The 23,736-nt window shown below is 51.9% G+C and overlaps 1 protein-coding gene, 1 long non-coding RNA gene and 1 other non-coding gene across 5 annotated transcripts; 2 read left to right on the plus strand and 1 right to left on the minus strand.

The window, feature by feature from the left end:
• Positions 1–1,295: 1,295 nt before the first annotated feature.
• Positions 1,296–3,253, minus strand: GSC (goosecoid homeobox). The gene is made up of 3 exons (XM_023255997.2): positions 2,785–3,253; positions 2,049–2,308; positions 1,296–1,729 (listed from the first exon to the last, which is right to left on the minus strand). The coding sequence occupies exons 1-3, from the start codon at positions 3,137–3,139 to the stop codon at positions 1,574–1,576; spliced, it is 771 nt and encodes a 256-aa protein (XP_023111765.1). The 5' UTR covers positions 3,140–3,253; the 3' UTR covers positions 1,296–1,573.
• Positions 3,254–3,324: 71 nt separating this feature from the next.
• LOC102900557 lies at positions 3,325–23,063 on the plus strand. Of its 3 annotated transcripts, XR_002743248.2 has the most exons (5): positions 3,325–3,428; positions 4,471–4,644; positions 7,058–7,152; positions 9,039–9,823; positions 22,603–23,063. It is a non-coding gene; the product is annotated as an uncharacterized LOC102900557 (long non-coding RNA). The 3 variants fall into 3 exon arrangements; XR_006599952.1 differs by lacking the exon at positions 3,325–3,428 and having other exon boundaries at positions 3,529–4,644; XR_006599953.1 differs by lacking the exons at positions 3,325–3,428; positions 4,471–4,644 and adding an exon at positions 5,741–6,704.
• On the plus strand, positions 21,433–21,539 carry LOC111561035. The gene has a single exon (XR_002743405.1). It is a non-coding gene; the product is annotated as a U6 spliceosomal RNA (small nuclear RNA).
• Positions 23,064–23,736: the final 673 nt, after the last annotated feature.

Below are 23,736 nucleotides of genomic sequence, written 5' to 3' on the forward strand. Positions count from 1 at the left end.
TCCATCTAGAGATATTCCTTATTCAAAAGGTGATAAGGGGAGAGACACTTCCTACTTCCGAAGTGTCTTTTCACCTGCTTCAGGAATTACTTTTACCTTTTAAACATAAAAAAGCTGTAGGAAAAATACCGCCTCTTGGGAAAGGCTATTCTGCTGGGGCCCAGTCCACAGCCAGGATGCACACAGCCTTCCCCTGGAGGGACCTCGCACTAAATACCGGAGGCAGGCAGCCGAAAAGGAAGAACAAGGTCATTGCTCCCTGGGCAGCACCCCCATCAGCCAAGCCGGGAAGCTCTCTGAGCCTTAGCTTCCTTATCTATAAAATGGATTTGTTGTAGAATCAGTAAAGTAGAAACATTCAAAACCAATTCTGCGGGCCCTTGGCCTCCACCCACCCTAACCCCGGCCCCGTGGGCTGGGGAACCATACAGCATGCACGCTCTGGTCTTCATCCCTGGCCCAAGTGCTCAGCAGGCACCACACGGGAAAGCTCCCGGGCCTCTCCATCCCTCACAGGCTGCTGACCAGCGCACCAGCCGCGGCGACCCCAGCTAATGCAGATAGGAGACCTTGGGCGGCGGCGGTGGCAGGAGAAGACCAAAGGCGTCAGCACCGCCACTGCCCCGGCGTGGCACTCTTATACCCGGGTGGCCCCCAGAACTCAGGGCAGGTACCTGTGGCCACCCCAAATGCCTGGGCTAAAGCACCGTGGGGCCAGCGATGGCCGGGGTCCCGACTAGGCTCTGCGGACCCGCAGCTGAGAGCCGCCAGGCAGGAGACGTGCCGGCTCAGAGCGGCGGAGTGGCCATGAAAGATCCAGAAAAGTGAGAAAAGTGTCGGGAAGGAGGCACGCCCGCCACCTAATTCCACCCTCAGGCCTGGGGATTTCGTGGGAACAGGGACCCATGAGCGGGCTCTGGAGAGGCTCCCGGATCCCCCAGCTCCAGGGCGGATCCTGCTTTCTCGCTCTGGCTTCCCTAGGCGGCAAGGAGGAAAAGAGTCCTGGTTCTCCCCGTGGGCGAGGGGGAGCAGGAACCCCATGCTGTCCCCTCTCATGGGCAATGCTACCACCCCAGCAGCCCGGCAAAGTCCCTCTCCACCCCTTCCTAGAGACGAAAGGGATTTTAAACCAAGACATCCGTCCTGCGACTGCTTCATATCCAGGGTTTCTTTTCTTTTTTTTCCCCCGGACAGAGCTGCCCAATTTTTTCATTTGAAGCTACAAACTACGTAGATTTCTTTTCTGGGCCTCAGATGGGGGTGGGGGGCGGTGGGTATGAAATACAGAATGTGGCCCGACTACATCGCCATCACTTTATTGTATCGTCACCGTTAACTTAACTATAAATACTACGGTGGGGAGCGAGGCGCTGGCGGCCTTGGACTTCGGGGCTCGAGCCCCTGCGCACCCCCGACCCCAGGCGCCAACCCTCCGGGCTCTGTACACTATTTACAGCTCCTCGTTCCTCTTTCTCGGCCCCCTCCCGCAAGGCAGCGCGTGTGCAAGAAAGTAGCATCGTCTGTCTGTGCAAGTCCTTCGAGTTAGTCAAGAGCCGCAGCCGGCCCGCGGCCGTCAGCTGTCCGAGTCCAAATCGCTTTTACCTTCCTCTTCCCTCTTCTCGGGCGACGCCTTTGACGACGCCTTGTTCCACTTCTCGGCGTTTTCCGACTCCTCCGACGAGGACCGCTTCTGCCGCCTCCATTTGGCACGGCGATTTTTAAACCAGACCTGTTGCGCAACGGAGGACAAAACAACGGTTAAGATCAAAGGCGCGCTCCCCCACGGCCGGGGCACCCCCGGGGCCCTCCGTGGCCGCGCGTGACGCCGGCGTGGGCTCGGAACCCGGGGACCCCGCGCGCACGCCAACAAAAGGACAGGAGACTCGCTCCCGCTTCCGCATTTCCATTCAACTTCCTGGGCCTAAAGCGCCCTCCAGCAGCCTCCGGGCCTCCACGGGATGTTTTGCAAGTTCAGGGAGACCCGAGCAGAACCGAGCAAACCCGGCGGGGGCCCGATCTCGCCATGGAGGGCCAGCAGGCGCGCCCACCTCCACTTTCTCCTCGCGGAGGTGCACCTTCCGGGCCAGCTGCTCGCGGGTACCCACGTCTGGGTACTTGGTCTCCTGGAAGAGGTTCTCCAGCGCTTCGAGCTGCTCGTCCGTGAAGATGGTGCGGTGCCGCCGCTTCCGCCGGCAGTGCAGCTGGTTGAGGAGTTGCAGCTCGGTGCGCGACAGGGTGCCCACGTTCATGTAGGGCAGCATCTGGTGCGGCACTGGGGACACTAGCACCGAGCCGGGGCCCTCGTAGCCTGCGACAGAGTAAGACGCACGGTCAGCCGCCTTCCTTGCCACGGGGCGCACACGCCAGCCCGCCTGTCCGCGACCCACTCCGACTGGAAAATCCTCTGCAAGGGGGTGCTGGGAAGCGGGGGTGCGCGGAAACCGAAGATGCAGGGAAATGGGGGAAGCGTGCTAGAGCGTCCACGCGCACACTCCCAAAGCCAGCTAGGGAATCCCAAAAGCCTAGTCTCCCCATGCAGGCACTAAGTTACAGTTTCCGCTAACTCTCGCCTAAAGTTTGCAGCAAGTGTACAATCCCCCGTGCCCGATCGGCAAAAAAAAAAAAAAAAAAAAAAAAAAAAGTGGAGGGGGAGGGTGGGGAAAGTTTATTTTTGCAAGGAGAAAAGTTTGCGCGAAGTGAAAATAGCAAGCGCCGCCGCCCACCCACGCTCTAGGGACTGAGGACCGAGGCAGGCGGAGGAGGCCGGCGAGAGCGCGACCCTACCTGGGGGCGTCGGGACGCAGGAGCACTGCTGGGCGCCCAGCGGCGGCACGGCCCCGCAGCAGGCCGGGCCCACGGGCGCCGCCTGCACGTGCAGCTGCCCGTAGAAGTAGTTGTTGTAGCCGAGGCGGGAGCCGCCGACCGCGGCCGGGAGGCCTGCGCCGCCGGGGGCCACCGGGCGCGGATAGAAGGCGCCATAGTCCGAGGAGGCGCCGCCGCCGGCGCCGTAGAGCGAGTCCCCGTGCAGGGCCGGGAAGACGACGGGAGCCGCGGCGCTGGGCGCCACGGGCAGCACCGAGTCTTTGCAGCGCGGCCGGGCGGCCAGGATGTTGTCGATGCTGAACATGCTGGCGGGCATCCCCGAGCCCCGCGCCGGGACCGGGGGGCGGCAGGGAGGCGCCGGGGAAAAAGCCTCAAAGTGGGGGGGGGGGTCCACTCTCCTCCAGCGGCCGACCAAACCGAAAGAGAGCGCGGGCGAGCGCGCAGCCCCGCGCCCCTCCCCGCCCCCTGCGTCCGCTCTCCCTCCTCCCGCCCTCCCCTCTCGGCAGCGTTCGCTGAACCCAACCCGCGGGTAGGACGGAGTTTAGACCAGCTGAACCTCTTGTTGGTTTTATACTGAGTCGACGTCATCCTGGATTTAGTTCCTGGTAATATGCAGATGACAAACAGAACCAGATTTGGCCCTTTCGGTTCCTTTGGGTGGGGGGTGGGGGGGGCTTTAGGGGAGGGGGAGGGGGGAGAGGTGCCAAGGGGAGGGGGTTGCGGGGGCCAGAAAAGGGATTGTGGATTGCAAATTAATGAAATTAACCTAATCTTTCCCATTCAGCGGCCCCGCCGCGGGCCGGCCGAGCTGGGCGGGCGTCCTAATTACTCCGGTTAATCTCATTAATTCCATTGTGCGGCGCAGTTAACAACTCCTTGCGCCCGACCTCTCCGCCCCCACCCTTTTTTTTTTTTTTTTTTTTTTCTCAGATTGGGTCCTATTATTGGGTGCGATTTCCTCTGCGAGAAACTCAAATTCATTGTGGCCAGTTTTACTTTGAGGCTACTTTTTCTCCCCACGTCGGAATTTGTTTTGTTTTAGAAAATGCGAGGGGCTGCGTCCTCTTTCAAGCAAGATTAAAAATTCCGCCTTTCCTCCGAGCCCCCAAGCACTCACCGCCTAATTTCACCTCAGTTTTTTTTTTTTTATCTTGAGGTTTTCTCCCGAGTGGAACTGGTTAACCCCACCCCAACCTTTTTGTTTTTGCAAAGGCCAAAATTTCTAAAGGCAAAAACGACGAAAGAGGTGCGTTGTGGTTCTTAAAATACATGCATATATATATTTTTTGCAGTCACTTTGGCTCTGAAATCTACCGTAAGAATCCGTAGGCCCTTACACAGCGGACACCAAATTCAGCCGCTATTTAAAATTCGCCACCAAGAGCAGCATTCTAGAAGCGATGCTTCCCGCTGCTCCCTGTGTGGGGGCCGGTAGGTTTATGTTTGTTTGCTTTTTTTCTTTTCTTTGGTAAAAATCGCTTTTGGAAACGGGGTGTCTTCTCCCCCATACTGTTTTTGTTTTCAATCCCCAAACGGGGCTTTTGGGATTCCTCACCCCATTCCCCAACAACTGAGTCGAATTTCCCCCCGTGCGTCTCGCCGGTTCCCCGACTGGGACAGGCCACCTAGCTGTCCTTCGCCCAACAGGCCCAGGCTGGACTCCCGGAGCCCCGGCGGCCTGGCCCAAGCCGGACTCTGCTCGCGGCAGGCGGCCGCGGTGATTTGCGGGATCCTCCGCGCGGCACGGCCGGTCCGCCGGAGCTGCCGGAGGCGCATCCAAGCCCACCACCGTGCGCAGGCGGCAGAGCGCCTTTCGAGAAGGTAGGCGACGATACGCGCGGAACGAAAGTCGCCCCGGAGGTCCTGCGGGCCCGGCGTAAGCCCCAGTCTCGCAGAACTGACCTTTCTCGGCCCTTCGCGCAGGCACCCCCTGCCGCTTCAGGAGAAGGGGTAGTGCCGAGCCCAAAAGAGACAGCCGCGGGCCGGGTTGGGGGGCAACTCGGGTTTCCCGAAGGAGGGCCGCTTTTAACTCACGCCCATTTTCTCCCTGTAGCTCTCTGGCTAATTAACAAGGGTCCCTGCCGGCTTGTCTGATGTTGCTTCGGTCAGGCCACGTCTGTGGGCTGCCTCCTCCCGGGCGGTAGGGCAAAGGGGAAAGGGCACTTGTCAATTCGTGTTCCCGGGTCAGAGGAGCGAAGGCGCGGGGGTTTGGTCCGGCCCGGGGCGCACAACCCCTGCCGCGCGCAGGCGTGGCGGCGAGAAGCTAGGCGGCGGCGCTTCTCCTAGGCCTCCCTTCGTGGACTCTGCACCCTCGGGCCCACCCGCTCGTGGCCCAGGAGCCTTGCTTCTAATGCTGAGCAGATTAAGAAGTAGTTGGAGGGGGAGACTAGGGCGAGACCGAGATGGGTCCCAGTTTGGGGAGGCAATGGATTTTTTTTTTTTTTTTTTTACAATAAAAACTGCTCCCAGGGGATGGAGTGTGACCCTCTCCTTCAGAGAGGTCACGTCTAGGGTAAGGAGTGCAGCCCTTTCCCTTTGCTACTAACCAGGGATGGAGGCATTTGCCCTGGGAGACTTAAAAATCACCAGTTTCCGGGCACATATTCTCCGCCAACCTTCCCTGGGTTGAATTCTGCAGGGCGATTGATGAAAGACAACTAGGGGCCGCAACTCCTTCGGCGACTCTGGCTGCGTTTGTGTTCGGCGTTGGGCGCCCTGGGCAGTGCGTGCGTGCGTGCGTGCGTGGATTTTTTAAGACCTTTGCTGAGCTGGGCGGAGGCAGAAGCGTTTCGGGACAGAGTCCTCGTCTGTTTCTGCAGAGGTGTTCGGGACCGCAAGGCGCCGAGACTTCAGCCACAAATTTAAGAGTGCTTTCTAGTTTTTGAATAAGGCAGCCTGCCCCCCCCCCGCCCCCCAAGCATACTGCCTCCTTCCACTTGGTACATTGTTCTCTTTAATAATGAGATTTAGCAACCCCCTAGACTTCGCCTCTTGCTTTTCTGTAGTCCTCTCATGGTACCCTCCGACCCCTGGAAGGAAGAGCACTGTATCTCGAGTCTGAGTGTCAGAGTTCTAGACCCAACATTGCCACCTTGCAAATCAATCACCTTGCAAATACCTCTCTGGGTCGTGGTATTTTTTAGTGGATGGAACCGACGCCAACAATCATTGGGTCCCTTAAAACTGTGAGAATTCTCGAGGCTAGGTGACTGTCGCCTGGGGTAGCTTGGGGGGCATTTTTCTAGTACTTTTCATTGAGGCCAAGATGCAGCCTATCCCCACCCCCACCCGGGTCAGGGTCTCTATCAGCTGGGTCCAAGATCAGGAAAAGGGAGTCAGAAAGCTCTGTGCTCTTGCAGAAGGGACTTTCCGGGAAGAGGTCACAGGGACCCCCAGACGGAGCTCTATCTACTCCAGTCATTCAGTCTCCCAGGGAGCTCACCCCCTGCGAGGCGGGGTCTCCCCATCCTCGTTGCCCCTCGATCTGCAGGCTGCACCGTGTCCGCGGGGAGGCAGGAGCCCGGGAAGGCACTCAGCGGTGCGATGTCCGTGCTGAGCGTCCTCTGCGGGGCCCAAACCCACAAGTGTCCGCAAGGCGCCAAACAATCATCGCCTAGCCTCGCCGGGCGCAATTCGAATAACAAATGCAACGCACGCAAATTGCCTGCCTCGTGTTGCTAAGCGATTGTTTGTCCGCCCGCACGCACCGCTCAGCATGGGAGGACCGGGAGCGGCCAGAGGCGGCCAGCAAGCGCTTAGGTGGGACGTGCAATAAACACGCCGCTGATTTTACTTATTATCACCCAAACACGATTTCACGCGAAGCAATCACCATGCCAGAAGTCTATGAAAATGTGTTTGTTGAGGAGTCCGTCGCCCCGGTAATAACCCTCATTTTTAATATATTAAAGAATAGATCAGCGGATTCCGAATGCGTAAGGTATATGTGCGGGTCGGCATCTCTAAAGGCGCTTTTGCTCCGCAGTCATCGCTAAATTGATTCATAGAGCCTAGACTAAATTGCTTCTCTGATTTAAAACCGAGTGCCCAGATTTGGAGTGTGCGTCTGGGTATCTCTTCCCGCCCCCAAGATATTTTCATTAGGGAGAAAACTGTCGCCCACTGCCCTTCCACACACTCACACACGTGCACCCATGGCTGTAAAAAAAAAAAAATGCATATGCGGTCCCAACTTCTTACGGTTTCAGGAACTTTCTTTTCTTAATTCTTTCAGCCTCTCTCCCGGTCACAGAGCACAGCTCATAATCGGATGCCCTTAAGAAGATTTTTTCGTGGCATGGGCAAAAAGCCGGCGTGTCCCTTACAAAGGTAGGGAGCCCCCTCGGAGGAGGGCGAATTAGCTGGGTCAGAGGAATTAGGAACAATGCACAGACCCGGCTGCAGCGGGTGCGCGGTGTGGAGACCCCAGACGGTCTCCACAGCGCAAATCGGCTGTATTGTTTGTAGGTGGGCTTTTAAAAAAAAAAAAAAATCCAATGCCTCAAAAATAGTGCTCAAACCCCGGTCCATGGCCCTGCTGCTCCGCGGACACCTCCGGTAGCCCCAGGGGGTTTTCCGCGTGAGGTTGGGTGGGTGGAGACGCTCCAGGTGTAGACACGGTCGCTGCTAAGGGCAGCGCGCCCATTCAACCGGGATATAGGGACCCTTACTAGGCTGAGTTTTGCCGCAAGTTTTGCAACATTCCAAACAGGCGCACTGAGCCTCGGAGGACGAAATAATCAAGGTGTTAGGAAAATTCAACATAACTCGGGGTGTGTGGAGGGGGGTGGGGGTGGGGGAGAAAAGGGTGGCGAAAAATGACGTCTTCCCAAAGCATCCGGAAAAAAAAAATAGCCTTGGGTTTTCAGGGTTGGAGAAATCCTCTTTCAGCGGAGCTATTTACCAAAGTTTGTTTCAAAGGGACTGCACCATGGCTTTGGCAACTCGCAGAATGCAAATGCCGGTAATTTGTTCTCAGTGGAACTTTCTCTTGAAATGATTAGCAAAGTCAGTCAGTTGAAAATTAGAGCGAGTGCACAGACAGTTCCCGAAGCCCCTCGCTCACCGATATCAGCTTCTAAAGTTTTCATTCATGTAAACCTCATTAATGAAGATCTTTTATTTAAACGTCAAGGGGATTTGAAATTTAGAGTAAATTATGAAGCTTGTATGTCTAGCCAAGTCATGGGTCAAATGCGTTTGTGAAAAGCTGCTCAAAGAGCATATGGTTTTGAATTTTTCTACAATGACTAGTGTTTAAATAAATTGCTTGTACTGCTTAACTTCATGTGTAATTTTGACAGAAATTGGCCTATAGCCTTTTGATATGTAAACATTTCAGCCTTTTATGCGGTATAAAAAAGACACTCGCTTTTTAGGATCAGCTCAGGCAGTCACCCTGTAATTCAGAAAGCTGGCATCTACCATTACATTCTTGCTAGATTTCAACTTTCCAGTGGCAGCCTCAGGGAGAGAAAAAAAAAAAGGAAAGAAAGAAAAAGAAAGAAAGAGGATATTTCAAAAGCGATGTCCATTTGGGATTAAAAGCTGCAAATGAAGGGAGAATGTGCCACTTACTATCTGAAAGAAATGGATAAACCATAGTTATTAAAGAACATTTTCTGTCATCTTTCTTTAAGCCAGCCCATCTGAGAGGACACTTAAGCAGGACTGGGACTGACTGCCTTGTCATTAAATGCTTATCTTAGAGCCGAGTCAATCAGTCCAACACGCAAATAGGTGTTAAAAATCTAGGTATCACTTCAGGATGTTAGCGGCGAGATGGCTCTGTGTCACAGAACCCATTAAGATGCAAAAATAAGTCTGGGAGGAGAATCGTGGGCACGGGATGGCTGGACACAAAATGGCACGTCTGAGTCACGCATGGTGGGGGGGGGGTCTTTCTCAGCGGGAGGCTGTGGCTGGAAAAGGCAAAGTCTGCATGGGGCGCAGTTCAGAGACCCCTCTGGGCTGCCAGTGTTTCTGAAACACGTATACATCTGCATAAACCCATTTGTTGCTCATATATCCATCGGCTCCGTAAACAAGCTTGGAATGTGGATTGGAAGGCTGGGTACAGAGCCAGCTGTAGCTTACCAGTTACCCCGGGTGCTAGACGGGGCCACACACTTGCTGTGGCGGCCACCTCCCCTTCAAGCCCTGTGTTCTCCTGGTCCTACCCTATTTATCCTAAACGTCAGCTTTGTCCTATGCAGACTTTCCCGAGAGACCTCGCCCCTCTGTGAAGTTCTGGAAGCAGTGAGGGGAGACAGGAAGCAACAGAGACCAGTTTGTGCACAGCTGAGCCACCAAGCAGAGTGAGGTCTTCTGTATAGAGAGACTGGGAGACAAAATGTGATTAAGAAAGAAGACTGGCCGGGAAAGACAGGAGGAGGTGTTTTATTTACATTTCTTACGCATTCCAACACATCTTACTGTGGTCAGCAAACCGGAAAGGAAAGGACATATTTCATAACCTAAAGAAGGCACCAGACTTTTGTTTTGTTTTGTTTTTCCTCAGCATTCTACATTCCTATCTTACCCTTCTGCCCATTTTGAAATGAATAAGGGTAGATTTTTCCTGTTAGCCGTAGTTGTAAAGTTCTTGGAAAAACAATTGATTTGCTAATAAAATATTTCCGTAGCTTTCAGCTGCTTAACTTTTAGGAACTTACCCCGAAAATGTGTTTGTGATCAAAGTTAGCTAGGCGAGACACGTATTGGGGGTAAAAAAGGAAGACTTAATACTCAAGAGATAATTTGGGAAGTTGTGAGTTGGGGTTTTTTGTTTTGTTTTGTTTTTGAAGGAAAGACTATTAGAAAATAAAACTGAAAATTATGGGGAAAGACAGCCATGCCTGGGTGGCCGTGTTCCGTGTCCAGAAAGGTTGGTTATCAGCAGAGATATGTGTAACGTGTTTTCATCTTTTTAGAGAGGACTTGATGAAATGCTCATTGGACAATACGTCAACTTCAGATCTGGATGCGAGATGGGTAGCAGGTAACGTTACTAGCTCTTTTTCAACATCAGAAGGAGGAAACTAACAAACATGTTCCCAGATGTGTCTTGTCCTTCAAAGCAGTCACCAAGGGAGGCTCCTACTTGCCCCAGCATCACTGTCAGTGCCGGTTTTGAATAGTTTTCTCAACTCCTCAAAGGTCGCTTACTTGGGCCCATTCATTCCTGTCTGCCTTTGAAAGAAGCAGCTAGACTCCCTTGCCCATCGGTTGTGTGCCGAAATCAAGGCTTCCGAAAAGCCTAAGGAGTCGGATGAAGTCATGGGAAGTGGCAGGCGGGAGGGAAGCCGCTTTCAGAGGTCCAGAGGTCACAGGTCCTGTCACCTGCTCAATCCCACCAGCCAGAGGGTCTGATGCTGTCACTCAACTGGAACCTGGCTTCGCCGTGGGAGGAACAGGCTGAGCCCTTCCCGGGGTGCCTGGATAATTCAGATCAGTTCTCTGTCCCCGAAAGGAAAAAGGAGAACTCCCAGAAACAACTTTCAGTTGGTTTGATTTGTGTTGGAGCTTTTATTCTCTTTTCTTAGCCAGGAGATGGAGAGTTTTGGAATACACTGCCCTCCACACACACACACACACACACACACACACACACACCCTCCCTCAGCCCCTCCCCGCCTTCATTTTGCACACTCGATCACTTCTGGGCCAATCAATCCCAATACCAGCTCCTTGGTCACCTCCTTTCTGGAGGTTGTGTTTATTTTCTTGTTTGGGTCTATCTGCCTGCACCCAGGGACAAAAACTGAATGATGCTGGGTCCCGAGGTGGATTTGGTTTCACTTAGCAGTAAAATTCTTTCTGCAGACCAGAAGGTCTTGGATTTAAAATCACAAGAGTCCGTCTCCCCTGTCATTGGGTTGTTTGTAATTTATGTATTATGGGAAAAAGTAGTCTGTTCATAGTAATGATAGCTTGGGGAATTGAGTATATGAGCCAAACACAGGACAGTTGAACTGAAAAGAACCCCTCTTGTCTACATGATACCTCGCAGGTTTTTTTAACAGGTCCCCGAAGAACATTTCATTCCGCTCTCATAAGGTCTGTAGATATAGTCATTTTCAGCTCTGCCCGGTAGGTCCACGCGATATTTGCAAGTAGAATGCTGACGTCAACAAACACGTTCATGCCCGGCTAATGACAATGCTCTCTCTGAAACTCCAGGATTCTGGAATTATTTGAATCTTAAAGTGTCTCTGGTTGACTCTGAGATGGGAACATAAGTTTTTGATAATGCTATCCACATTCTGATTTCGGCCGCGGCCGTTCTTTTTTTTTTTCTTTTTTTTTCTTCCCCCCCAACCCCTCAGAAAGTAGCTTTCCAAGCTAAACTAGGTGATCAAGTGAATGCTTAACTTGAAATAAGTTTTGAAATAACTTGTTCACCATGCCGGTCCTTCAGTAAAGGCGCAGCGGCAGAGAGGGCTGCTTTCATTTTTTTTTTTTTAATTTTTTTTTCAACGTTTATTTATTTTTTGGGGACAGAGAGAGACAGAGCATGAACGGGGGAGGGTCAGAGAGAGAGGGAGACACAGAATCGGAAACAGGCTCCAGGCTCTGAGCCATCAGCCCAGAGCCTGACGCGGGGCTCGAACTCTCGGACCGCGAGATCGTGACCTGGCTGAAGTCGGATGCTTAACCGACTGCGCCACCCAGGCGCCCCGAGGGCTGCTTTCAAAGCTCTCTGCGCGGCAGGGGAATTCTGGCGTTTCTGAGGAAAAGGTAGATATTGAATATGTGTGGCGAATGCACACCCCTCCATATTTCAGGGAAATTCTTTATTGAATATTTCTCGCTCCAAAAGCTGGAGTCACTGTGAAATCTCGCTCCTTGGATCTCTGTCGGGGCTGACCTAGTCTCCCGACCTAGGAACAAATTGCCTTTTTATGGGCGCATGTTCTAAATGGGAGCAAACATCTCCATCTTGAGGCATAAGGCCGGAGACACTGGTATTGAGGGCCGGCCATGACTAGGTCTAATTAGGGCAAACGACTGGTTTGTTTGTTCTAGAAAATGGAGCGAAAAGGGGAGCCCGGGGGGGGGGGGGGAGCTCAGTAGGCTAGGCGTCCGGCTTCAGCTCAGGTCATGATCTCCCAGTTCACGAGTTTGAGCCCTGCGTCGGGCTCTATAAAACAAGGAAATGCCCCGCTCATCAGCTGTCTGAACAACACCTTTTGTTCCCTGGCCCCAAGTTACCTTTCCTCCCTTCTGTCCCCACCCTAGTTTGTCAGGACTCTGGCCACACGCGGAAGGCCTCCCTGCCCTGTGCCGCTCAGTCTTGGTGCCTTCGCTGGCTCTCTTCACCCCCTCCTACGTGGCCTTCCCCTGTTGGCTCCGCGCGGCCACACTGGCTTCCCTGTCTGGTTGTGCGGACGTGGCCTCTGCCACCCTGAAGACCCTGGAGGTGGCCGTCGGGCCTTCCTGTGCTGCAGAACGAGTCCTCTTAGGGTTGGAAATATCTGAGCTGGGACCATATGGGCGGAACCGGCACTTGGCCCCGCGAGTGTGCTAAATCACTTGTTTAAGGAGAGAATACATTTTCACCCTTCCCCTCCCCACCTCCTCGCTTCTACTTCCTCCCCAAATTCCAGGCGAAAGATCGTTAGCAGGGGAGTGTTAATTAGCCACAGTGGGTGCTCTCCTGAAGTAGATAAAAGAGAGGGTAAGGGAGAAGGGCTGTCCATCTGTTAACCCCAGGCAGTTAGTTCTCCCAGACACCGCCTGGGGTCATCATGCGGCTGGCTGGCGTGTGCATAGGAGTGCGCTGGTGTGCAGGTAGCCTTGGGCTTTCCAGCCACACCTGTGTGCCAAGGTAGGCCGACGGTCACCTTTGAACCTGAGGTCTGACACATCTGGGTGGGGCGTCCCACTGTCATCGGGGTGGGTCCTAAATGAAGAAAGCAGGAAGACTCTCCAGGACTTCCCCGGTTGTGTCTCCCCTGGAACCTTCCTTTTCTCATCTCCGAAATGGGGGAGCGATCAGGAAACCAGCTGCAAATCCCCTCTTAGCTCAGACGTTGGCCGCTGGTCACCGTTAGCTTGTGTTCTGACTGTGTTCAGGGGAGATGCGTCCCCACTTCCCAGCGGTGCAGCCAAAGGGGTCAGGATCCAGTTCAGGGCCGCGTGGCGATGTGGGAGCAGAGCTGTCCGGACAAAGCTGGCCCTCCGGGATGGGTAGATGGGTCTCGGGTAGTTGAAAAAACTGCTTTTGAGACCCTAAGCGGGGACAGGAATTGGGGGTGGGCCCTCGCCACCTTTGGGGGTCCTGTTTTCAGTCTGCGGTTACTACTCCCTGCCCCTCCACGGTGACAAAGCGAGTCAAGGAGAGACTCTCTTGCAAAAGAGCAAATGTTGAACACTGGCAACACGCTCAACGGTCCCTGTCTGATTCCATTCCAGAGCTCCCGATTCCAGAGTCCCTTCCCCCCCCCCCCCCCGCCCCAACCCCCGTGGGTGGTGTGGTGGCTGAAAGTCCCATCTTCGTTGTTAGGCTGCCTTCCAGCTCTGATGCCCACGAGCTGTGTGAGCCGGAGCGAGCCCTGTGGCCTCTGGGAGTCTCAGTCTTCGAGTCTGTAAGATGGGGGTGGGTACGAATGATCCCGTTCTCAGGGCGAGCGAGCCGGCGTGGGTGCCGGTGGAGCAGCTGCAGTCATTTGTCATTTGTAGGGCGGAAAGTCCTTGCCACCTCAAGGGGCGTTTACCATTAGGGCCCCCAGCTCTTGCACACAAATAGATCAAGGGACAGGAGAGCCTAAATATCTGCAGTGGTGTAGACAGAGGCCTGGGCTTGGTTCCCTGCACAACAAAAAGCCTCAAATCCTTTCCCGGGGAAATTCCCAAGGAAAATGGTGTGTCGCTTACGAATTGCAATTCTCCGGGGGCGCCTGGGTGGCTCCGTCGGTTGAGCGTCCGACTGCGGCTCAGGTCGTGATCTCGTAGTTCGTGGGTTGGAGCCCCGCGTCGGGCTCTGTGCTGACAGCTCGGAGCCTGGAGCCTGCTTCGGATTCTGTGTGTCTCTCTCTGTCCCTCCCCTGCTCATGCTCTGTCTCTGTGTGTCTCAAAAATAAATATAAACATAAAAAAAAAATTTTTTTTAAAAGAATTGCAATTCACTACCTCCCTTGATTCTCAGATTAAAGCAACAGGGAGCCACGAGGGGTCAGAGGAGTCTAAGGACTTCGCCCCAGGTCTCAAAGCAGGGAGGTCTGGGTGCCATCATTCCTCGCTGGGCCTCCTGGTAGCCTGGGGCTCCTTCCACCAGACCCGTCCTGGTGCAGCCTAGCGCCTGCTTCTTCAAACAACCAACCAGCTTGACTCCAACCCCACTGTGGGAAAAATCAAGGGGGCTTCCAGCTGTGAGGAGTCTGAGAAGCTGAGGGACCCCTCGCTGGGAGGGTGGGGTCCTTCGCTGGGAGGGTGGGGTCCTTCGCTGGGAGGGTGGGGTCCTCCGGAAAAGTTGTGCACACACCTCCCGAGGTATCTTTGCCTCCCAAGGAAGCCAGTGCGGAAGGGGCAGTTTTTCGGTCAGAGTTCACTTGTGACCCCAGGCTCTTCCCCTCCCCTCCTCCTCCTCCCTGCCACCCTGCCCCAAACCTCTTTGGGCGTGGCCTATATTATTCATAGGTTAACCTACTAAAGGTTAAGATTTAAGACCCCCTGAGTAAATCCACCGGAGCAAGCCCCTCCACTCATGCTATACACAAGGTCTGCGGAAGGATATTCAAGAAGGATAATGAAATTCGTTTGGAACAACCTAAATGTTTACCGGTAGGGTACTCATTAGATAAAGCAGCACACACCCATAATAAATAACCACACGGCCATTGAGGGGAAGAAGGCCATCTCGTATGTACTAATATGGAAAGATCTCAAAGATGTCTTGTTGAATGGCAAAGTTAAGTTATCTGAAATATTATGACTGTGTGTGTGTGTGTGTGTGTGTGTGTGCACATACACAACAGCAACATTGACTATGGGTTCATAGGGGTTAACGTTTGGAAGGCAGTTAGAACAATGCATGGAACACAGTAAGTGCTGTATGGTGTTTGAGAAATATATAAACGCACAAAAGAGAAAGATCTAGAAGGTCCACCAGTGAATTAACAGGACCAGTCACCTCTTGTAGGAGGGGCTAGGATTGGAGTAGATACTTAAAGAGGACTTGAGCCTTACTGCTAATGTTTTACTTTTGAACAAAGACACAGCATTCGTGTTTTACTTGTGACGTTAAAATTCAACGTGCATCGAAACCCAGTATCTCCAAAATCTGAAACTCCTTTCCCCCTCTGCATGGGCAGTGTTCCAGGGAAAGGGGACCAAGGTCAAACAAATAATGAGATAAGCGACTACACCCCACCCCCATCCCCATTTCCTCAACTAACACCTCATCACAGGCAAACAACATCCTTGGAAAGGAGTCCCCCTCGCTAATGACTCACTCCCCTGGGTTCCTGGACAATGGCTGGGGGTGTGAAGAGGACGGGACTCCTACGTGGACACATTACAGGTTTAAAGTCTTAAGATTGGATTCTAGTCCCCAAACTTACCGATCAGATGCGTAAGTCACTTCTTCTCATTCTGCGACAAGGATCCCAACTTTGCCTTAAGTTCCCCTTAATTCTGGAGAGACCAGTGAGCCTTTAAAATTATAATCATCTTTGTCCCTTGGCACCTAACAGTGCCTGGCGCGAGGTAGGTGCTCAGTGGATGTTTGTGAAACTGAGCTGAGAATAGTTTGTAAGGAATTTCTGCGTGCTGGGCACTGGGCTACATGCTGGGGCAGAAAAGACGAACTTGCAAAAGTCCCTGACCTCATGGTAAGTCCCTTACGCTCAAAGAGATTTCCAGCAGTAAAAAGCCATGGCTAAGGAGGAATAAAGCAGGTGATCTTAGCTCTTGGTGCAGTGAACAGGACGGGACATTATTGTCACAGCTCAGTGTGTTGCAGCAGACGGAACACAAAGGTCTGAGTTACACGGAGTCGCGTAAACTCGTAACTCAAATGTAGGTGCTGAGTTTGATTTTGATGTCCGTATAGCCACAGATCCTGCTCAGGCTTTTTCTGATGAGCCTGCTTGATCTTGTGCTGACAATCTGGGGATGTAACTTTGATGTCATGAAATTTTGGACCATCCACCGTACTCAGACCTGAGCTCAAATCCTGGTTTCACCAACTCATGGCCAGGTCACTAGGGTGCCAGGGCAGGTTCCTGGGGTTTCAGAGCCTCAAGAATCATCCGTGTGAGATTGTGAGGACAGGACCGCTCTCGGGTTGTTGGATGGCTGATAAGTACTAGGTGCCTAGAAGGGGTCCAGCCAATGGGAGCATTCTGGCCTGGACAGGAAAGAAGGCAAGACACCTGTGCCCTCACAGAGCCTGCTCACCAAATGGTAGCCTGGGGAGGCTTTCTGGATGTTCGGATTTAGCATTTTCCAAGACCCCGAACACCTTTAAGGCTCAAGGCGTTGTATGGCTACTCAAAGTGACTCCGAAAATTAACCTCGGTCCTCTTCAAGGGCTGAGATAAAGACCATCTTGATAGTATTTCCTTGTCTTTAATTTACTTTAAAGGCTTTCGCACTTGAGTTATTATCCTCATTGGCGCGTGAGGAAATGGTATCCCGGAAGATGAAGCGATCGATCATACAGATTGTAAGAAAGGAGGAGAAGTCTTAGACCAACCCAAATCTCCCCCCAAAGCCGGTATTCTTTGCGCCTCAGCACCTGGCGAGGCAAAGAGGTGATGCAGAGAAAGGAAATTTTCAGCAAGGGCTTTCTGGGTTAGCTTCCTTCGCGGGGGTTTGAATCTCCCTGATCTCAGTGTTTGCATCTATAAAACGCGGCTACTTGTCATCCTGTCCACCTAGGTGGTTGTGAGGAATAAAGGAGCTGGTTAGGAATAGCTTTCACAGGCATGGTGGCCCAGACGGTGATGCTCTATGGAAACACAGGGACCTAATTCACAGAAGTTGGACTCTTGTCAGAGGAAAACAACTTAACGTTGCTTGCGCTTTCCTTCGTGGGCACGGGAGAAAATGATATATAATAGAAATTACTCTATGGCTACATTAGCCTGAGGATCCCATCACATAGGGGTGCCTGGGTGGCTCAGTCGGTTAAGCATCAGACTTTGGCTCAGGTCGTGATCCCACGGTTCGTGAGTTTGAGCCCCGCATGGGGGGTCCTCTGTCCCCCTCTCTCTCTCTCTCTGCCCCTCCCATGCTCACGCTCTCTCTCGCTCTCTCTCAAAAATAAATAAACCTTAAAAAAGTTTTAATGAAAAAAATCTCATCACGTAAGAATGAAGGTGCTAAGTGGGTATGTCTGTACAGATGTGCATGTGACATTGGCATGGTGCTTAGCAGGTGTTAAGGTAGGGTTAATTAAGAGATATGGTGGGCGGGTGAGACCAGGATTTGAACCAGGCACCTGGTGGATAGCTGCCTGGCTGCCTTCTTCTCGACCATTCTGCTTCCCATTCTGCTGACACCAGGGGAGTGGTTAGCACTTTGCCGACTGCCCCAGGGGGCCGCTGTGTCTGGGGATCCCTGCCCAACCCTTCCTCCTTTGCAGCACTGGGGACAGTGTGGAGTGCTTGGAAGAATTGGAGCTGATGGCGGGTGTGGGATGTGGCCAGATCGCTTTAGCTCTCTTCTTCTCCCGAAGAGGGCTGTGGCAGGGCTGGGGTGCCCACCTGCGCCTGGAGGGCTGATGACGTGGACAGACTGACAACCAGGCCAGCTGCACAGAGCTGGGAAGCAGGCCCAGCCGGGCTGCCTCCAGCAATGAAAGAATGTTCTAGAAACCAGGGCAAAGTTGCTAGTGCCTTGGAATGTGGGCAGCCCTCTGCCAAGTAGCAGGTCCCACATTCCTGGTAAGGTTGCTAACTGCTGGCCTTGGGGCTGGGACATCATGGGACACAGGATCTGAAGCAGGCTCCAGGCTCTGAGCTGTCAGCGTGGAGCCTGACGCAGGGCTCGAACCCACGAACCACAAGATCATGACCTGAGCTGAAGTCAGAGGCTTAACCGACTGAGTCCCCCAGGCGCCCCTGGATTTAATTTAATTTTATGTGTTTCAGTATACTGAAATTCATTTTCCTATCGGTGCTCACATTTTCCTGTCTCTGGCGAATGGGAACCTTCCCAAATTTGCTTCTGAGTCCTAAGCTGACACAACTCAGTCGTCTTTCATGGCTGCCTTGCTTTCTTGTTTGACAGGATGTTCCAGAATGATCGCATTCATTTCCTGCCCGAGACCTGGAATCAACCATTCCTGGTTTCTTTGAGTGAGAAACAGTATTTAGAGACCATAGTCTGATGCTGGGGATGCTCATTTATACTGTTTTAGATATTGTTCCGGGTCTTTTCGGTAGATCTAGAGTTAACAGAGTGAAGAAAAAATCCAGATCATTTTTTTAAAGGATAAAATATACCATGAGTTTGTTGTGATGCTTCTAATCCTAACTCAGACTATATTTAACCTTTTTAAACTCAGATCTCCATCTTTTTTCCTACACCAAAGTCCTGTCTTCCGATGGCTGGTGGGAGAGATAAAACAGGCTGAGAAGTTGAAGTGCTAACAAAAATAGCTGAGGGGTGCTTAGGTGCCTCAGCAGGTTAAGCATCTGACTTTGGCTCAGGTCATGATCTTACGGTCCGTGAGTTCGAGCCCCGTGTTGGGCTCTGTGCTGACAGCTCGGAGCCTGGAGCCTGCTTCAGATTCTGTGTCTCCCTCTCTCTCTCTCTCTCTCTCTGCCCTTCCACCGATTGCATTCTCTCTCTCTCTCTCTCTCTCTCTCTCTCTCAAAAATAAATAAAAGCCTTAAAAATAGCTGACATTTATTGAATGATGATTATATGCCAGGCCCTAGCCAATACTCACAACCAGCCAAGAACCATGTTATTATTACACAAGGGAAGTCTGAGGCTCAGGGGGGCTGGAGAAGCTGCCCAAGGTCACGCAACTAGTTCAGGGCAAAGTCAGGAATGAGACTCAGGCAGGGTGGCTCCAGGGTGAGACCCTCCACACTCCCCTCCTTAACCACCTCCCTTTGCTTAGAACAGTGGCCCGTGGAAGGCAACCAGGGCCCCGGAGAGAAGCAATGATAGAGCAAAGAAATTGAGTGATCACTTCCACAGAGGGCTGGGGAGACCGGGAAGGCTTCTGTAATGTTCTGGGTTCAGGGGGACACAGTCTAGGCCACGACAGTGACAGGCAAGGCCTGTCATGCCTGGTGCACCATAGATCATGTTAAATCTCAGAAAGATAAGCCAACTTCCTCCTTCACTGACACGGCACCAGGGCATTTTGGGTAACTGGCTTGTGTTAGTTCTGCCCCGTATGAGCTTGACCTAGTTCTGCCCCATATGAGCTTGACCTTGAGGGTGAAAAGGAGTAAAAATGCCACCATACCCAGCAGAGTGAGAGTCAGGGAAGGGGTTCCCGTGGTGGAGTCCCGTAGTCAGCAAAGACTGGATGAGGCCATGGTGGCCAGCCACGATGGCCCCAGTGGAGCGCAAGGCACCCCTTCTGCAGCCGTTCTGACTCCCCTCTACTGACAAATGAGGAAACCGAGACTGGAGACAAAGAGACTGTCCTGAGCTTAAGCAGCTGTGATGTGGTACAACCTGGCCATGACCCCAAGGCTCTGACTCGAGCCCGGGCTCTTCCCTCAACATTTTGCAGCCCATGAACGTGGGGTCATGTTGCCGACGGTGGGTGTCGCTGTAACAAAGTGCCACCCATGGAATGACCTAAACAACAGAAACGTATTGTCCCACAGTTTGGAGGCTGGAAATCCGAGATTGAGCTGTTGGCAGAACAGATGCTGAGAAGGAATCTGTTCCGGGCCTCCTCCCTCCAGGCTTCTGGAAGCCTCGGTGTTCCTTGGATTGTCGGTGACCTTCTCCCTTCGCAGCATCTTCCCTCTGTGTGTATGTCTGGGTCCAGATTTTTCCCTTTTAGAAGGACGGAGGTCATACTGGATTAAGGCCCACCCTGACGACCTCATTTTAACTTGATTTCCCCTGTAAAGACCTTATCTCAAAATCAGCTCATGTTCTGAGGTATTGGGTTAGGATTTCAACAGATGAATTTGGGAGGGACCCATCAATCCATGACACTGGGGATGGGGGGGACGCTTTCCCTACTCGGTACCTATGTGCTGGGCAAACCTTAGGCTCCAGCAGGCGGCTCCAGGCTGCTGGGTTTCTTCTGAAGCCCTCACTTAACGGTTTCCTGTCCCTCCTTTCCTGTGTGTGTGTGTGTGTGTGTGTGTGTGTGTGTATCCTCAGTGCTCTGTCTGCTTTGTGTCCCCCATCTGATCGTGAGCTGCTCCGGTGGCAGAGACCACATCTTGGTTAATCTTGTCCCTTCCTCCCAAACCATGCTTTGCGGATTAAAAATTCTCCAAACAATGGAGTAACATTTTCCAGGCCTTTATGTTAAGAAAATGCAACCGCTCACCTGTGTTCCCCCCACTCCCTCCCCTCCGTCTTTTACAGCTTTAAAAATAATTTGCAGCTATCCTAATAAAACTCAGTTCAGGGCACAAGTCACGGATGGATGCTAAAACCTCTGGGTGAAATTGTTGGGAAATGTGATACTTACACACTATCAGGGTCTTGTGCTATGGATTACTTATCAATTACAAAAGGAGACCAGAGATTTCTCAATAATTGAAAGGGAGACGGGGTGCCTGGGTGGCTCAGTCCGTTAAGCGTCCAACTCTTAATTTCAGGTCATGAAATCTCAGGTCGTGATCTCAGGTCTCAGGTTATTATCTCATGGTTCGTGGGATCCGGCCCTGTGCGAGGCTCCTGCTCTCTGGGCTGGTTCTGGGCTCCTCTCTCTCTGCTCCTCCCCCTGCCCATGCTCTCTCTCTTTCAAAATAAACATTTAAAAAAATCTCTTTAAAATAAAAGGGAGAAAATCTAGGACTGCCTCAGTCAGTGATCACAGTTACCCTCAGCAGGATGGGACGACGGACGAACACCACCAGCCCCTGTGGGATATAGTGGGAAGGATACAGGGTCATTTATGCTGCATACGTGTAAAACATTTTCAGCTTGATTCTGATAATGAAGAATCATTCGGACATATCCAGATAGGGGAGGGCTCTACATAACAGCTATCCCGTAATCTTCAAAAATGCCAATACCACGCGTGATAAAGGAAGGTTAAGGAATTGTTCCAGACTGAGGAGACCGAGGACACATGACAAGTAAATGCAGCATGAGATACTGGTTTGCATCCTGGATTCAGGGAAAGTTGCTCGGAAAGCCGTTATTGGGGAAATTTGAATATGGAATGCATATCAGATATTATAAAAATGTTAACTTTCCTGGATTTCATAATGGTAACTATTACATAAGAGAACAGGCTTCTTTTTTTTTTTTTTTAAGTATATTTATTTATTTTGAGAGAGAGAGAGAGAGAGACAGAGACAGAGAATCCCAAGCAGGCTCCTTGCTCAGTGGAGAGCCCTATTCCAAGAATTGTGAGATCATGACCGGAGCTGAAATCAAGAGTCAGACGCTCAACCCACTGAGTCACCCAGGTTCCCCTAGTTCTTAAAAAATATATACTGAGTGCTCACTTCGGCAGCATAGAGACTAAAATTGGAACGATACAGAGAAGGTTAGCATGGTCCCTGCACAAGGCTGACATGCAAATTCATGAAACGTTCCAGATTTTTAGAATTTCTGTACAGGCATGCCTTAGAGATATTACGAGTTTTGTTTCAGATGACCACAATGAAGTGAATATTGCAATAAAGTGAGTCAAATGAAAAAGAAAAGAAATATGTACTGAAACATTCAAAAATGAAAGGTCCCGGGGCGCCTGGGTGGCTCAGGAAGTTAAGTGTCCGACTTCGGCTCAGGTCATGATCTCGCGGTTCGTGCGTTCGAGCCCTGCATCGGGCTCTCTGCTGTCGGCACAGAGCCTGCTTCAGATCCTCTGTCTCCCTCTCTCTCCGCCCCTCCCCTGCTCATGTTCACGTGCACGCATGCGTTCTCTCTCTCTGTCTCAAAAACAAACAAACAAAAAAGTAATAAGTCCCAATATCTGCAACTTACTCACAAGCGGTTAATCAAAATAATAACAATAGGTGGGAAAATTTTGCAAACCAATGTTCTGCTCTGTACTGTTACCTACTGTATACCACTGAGTCTGTCATACATGTGTACATACATATCCGCGTGCACAAAACCAGGGACACACTACCGCATGCTAATTTGGAGGGCTTTCTGTGGATAATTTTGCCTAGAGCGATTTTAGCTCCACGTTCCGACTTCAGGACCAACTCCCCAGGTCAGAGACATCTCCAAGGTAAATATTGTCCACGATATTCAGCTAAAGGCAAGGCAGCAGCCCTGGGGTTTGGGATACACTGAGACTAAATCATTCCAGTGGGTGGAAGAGAGAGGAACCGAGGGGGACGAAGAACGGAGCCTTGGGCCAACAGTCCTGGGTGCGCGTTATTCAGGATGTTGAAGATGAAGGCGTTTGCATTTGAACTGGTAGAACAAGGCGGCTGAGCGCTTTCACCCGCGTTGTCCAACAAAAACGTAACGTGAGCCACAGTGCGATTTCCCCTTGTCTAGTAGCTGCATTAAAGAGGTAAAAAGAAACAGGTGCGATTAATTTTGATAACATATTTTATTTAACCCGATATATCCAAAATGCCTTCATGTCAGCCTATCTTTAATGTAGAAAGCATCAATGAGATAGTTTTCATTCTCTTTTTCACACTACAGCTTAGAAGTCTGGAATGTGTCTTATCGTCACCGCACATCTAGATTTGGACCAGCCGCATTTGGACGAGTCCTCAGGAGCCACCTGTGGCTGGTGGCCACCCCGTGGAACAGCGCAGGGATTAGACCGTGAAACAAAGACTGGGGCGGGTTGAAATCCCAACGCTTCCGCTTATTAGATTCGTGACTGTCAGGCAGATCGTTTAATCACCTTCAGTCTTCATGTTTCCTAGACAGTAAGATGGGATTTGACCAGGGAATCTATCTCTTGGGTCGTTGTAATGGTCTGTGTGAAGTGCCCTATGGAGGGTCATTCACTCCTTCACTCGTGGTGCTAATTCGGTCATTCTATCTATACAACAAGGAGGTGTGGCTGTGTGCCAGGTGGGACACTTGGCAGGGAGTGACCACCCCATACAAGGGTTCTATTTATACTGAACAGCCCCGCCCCGAGCAAGTATAGATTAGGACCAACGCTGGCAACTCCTGTGCTTATGGTAAATGCATAAAGAAGATGCTGGAAAGAAGAGATTGCTTGTCTGTTGTGATGACTCCGAGCTCAAAGACAGACCATTCTGAGTGCCCGGATCAACCCAAGGACTTAATTATTCAATGGTGTTCCCCCTACACGTGTTAGTGCACTGAGCGGCCTGGAATTGTAGCAGTTACAAAAGACGGCAGGACCAGGGTAGAGAAGCTTGAAGCTGAGCCAGCCAAGGAGCTCGTGTTTGTGGGAGGCAGGAAGGGGCCAGTGGAAGACCAATAAGACGGTGGGGAGGGGCAGAGAAATGGGACAAGGCCCATGGTGAGGCCATGCTATGGACCAAGCGACCAGGAAGGTGCTAGAATTAAAGGGGGAGATGCTGTTGCTAAGAGGACAGACCATGCCTATGAAGGTCAGATGTCAAGAGAAGGGCCTGGGAGGTTTGGGGGCCTGGGCTGCAAGGGTAGGGTTAAGAGGGTGGGGAGGGGTTGGAGCTGGAAGGTGAGTGCACTGTGAACAGCGGGTAGAGGTGGTGACAGGATCTGGGGTTTTTATCAAATGGCTTTAGAAAGGAGTTAATGGGTCTGCTCTGTAGGAGCAGGAAGGAGGCCCTTTGGTGGAGGAGGGGCCACTCTCAGGGGAAGATAACCACT

This window comes from Felis catus, chromosome B3, assembly GCF_018350175.1.
Source record: "Felis catus isolate Fca126 chromosome B3, F.catus_Fca126_mat1.0, whole genome shotgun sequence".
Lineage (NCBI taxonomy): Eukaryota > Metazoa > Chordata > Mammalia > Carnivora > Felidae > Felis > Felis catus.

Bases quoted from the DNA above. Each gene is read 5' to 3' on its own strand.
- GSC (XM_023255997.2), bottom strand. From the start codon at position 3,139: ATGCCCGCCAGCATGTTCAGCATCGACAACATCCTGGCCGCCCGGCCG. The intron at 2,309-2,784 runs GTAGGGTCGCGC...ACTCTGTCGCAG, and splicing joins CTGCGTCCCGACGCCCCCAG to GCTACGAGGGCCCCGGCTCG. The intron at 1,730-2,048 runs GTGGGCGCGCCT...GTTGCGCAACAG, and splicing joins TCCGCGAGGAGAAAGTGGAG to GTCTGGTTTAAAAATCGCCG.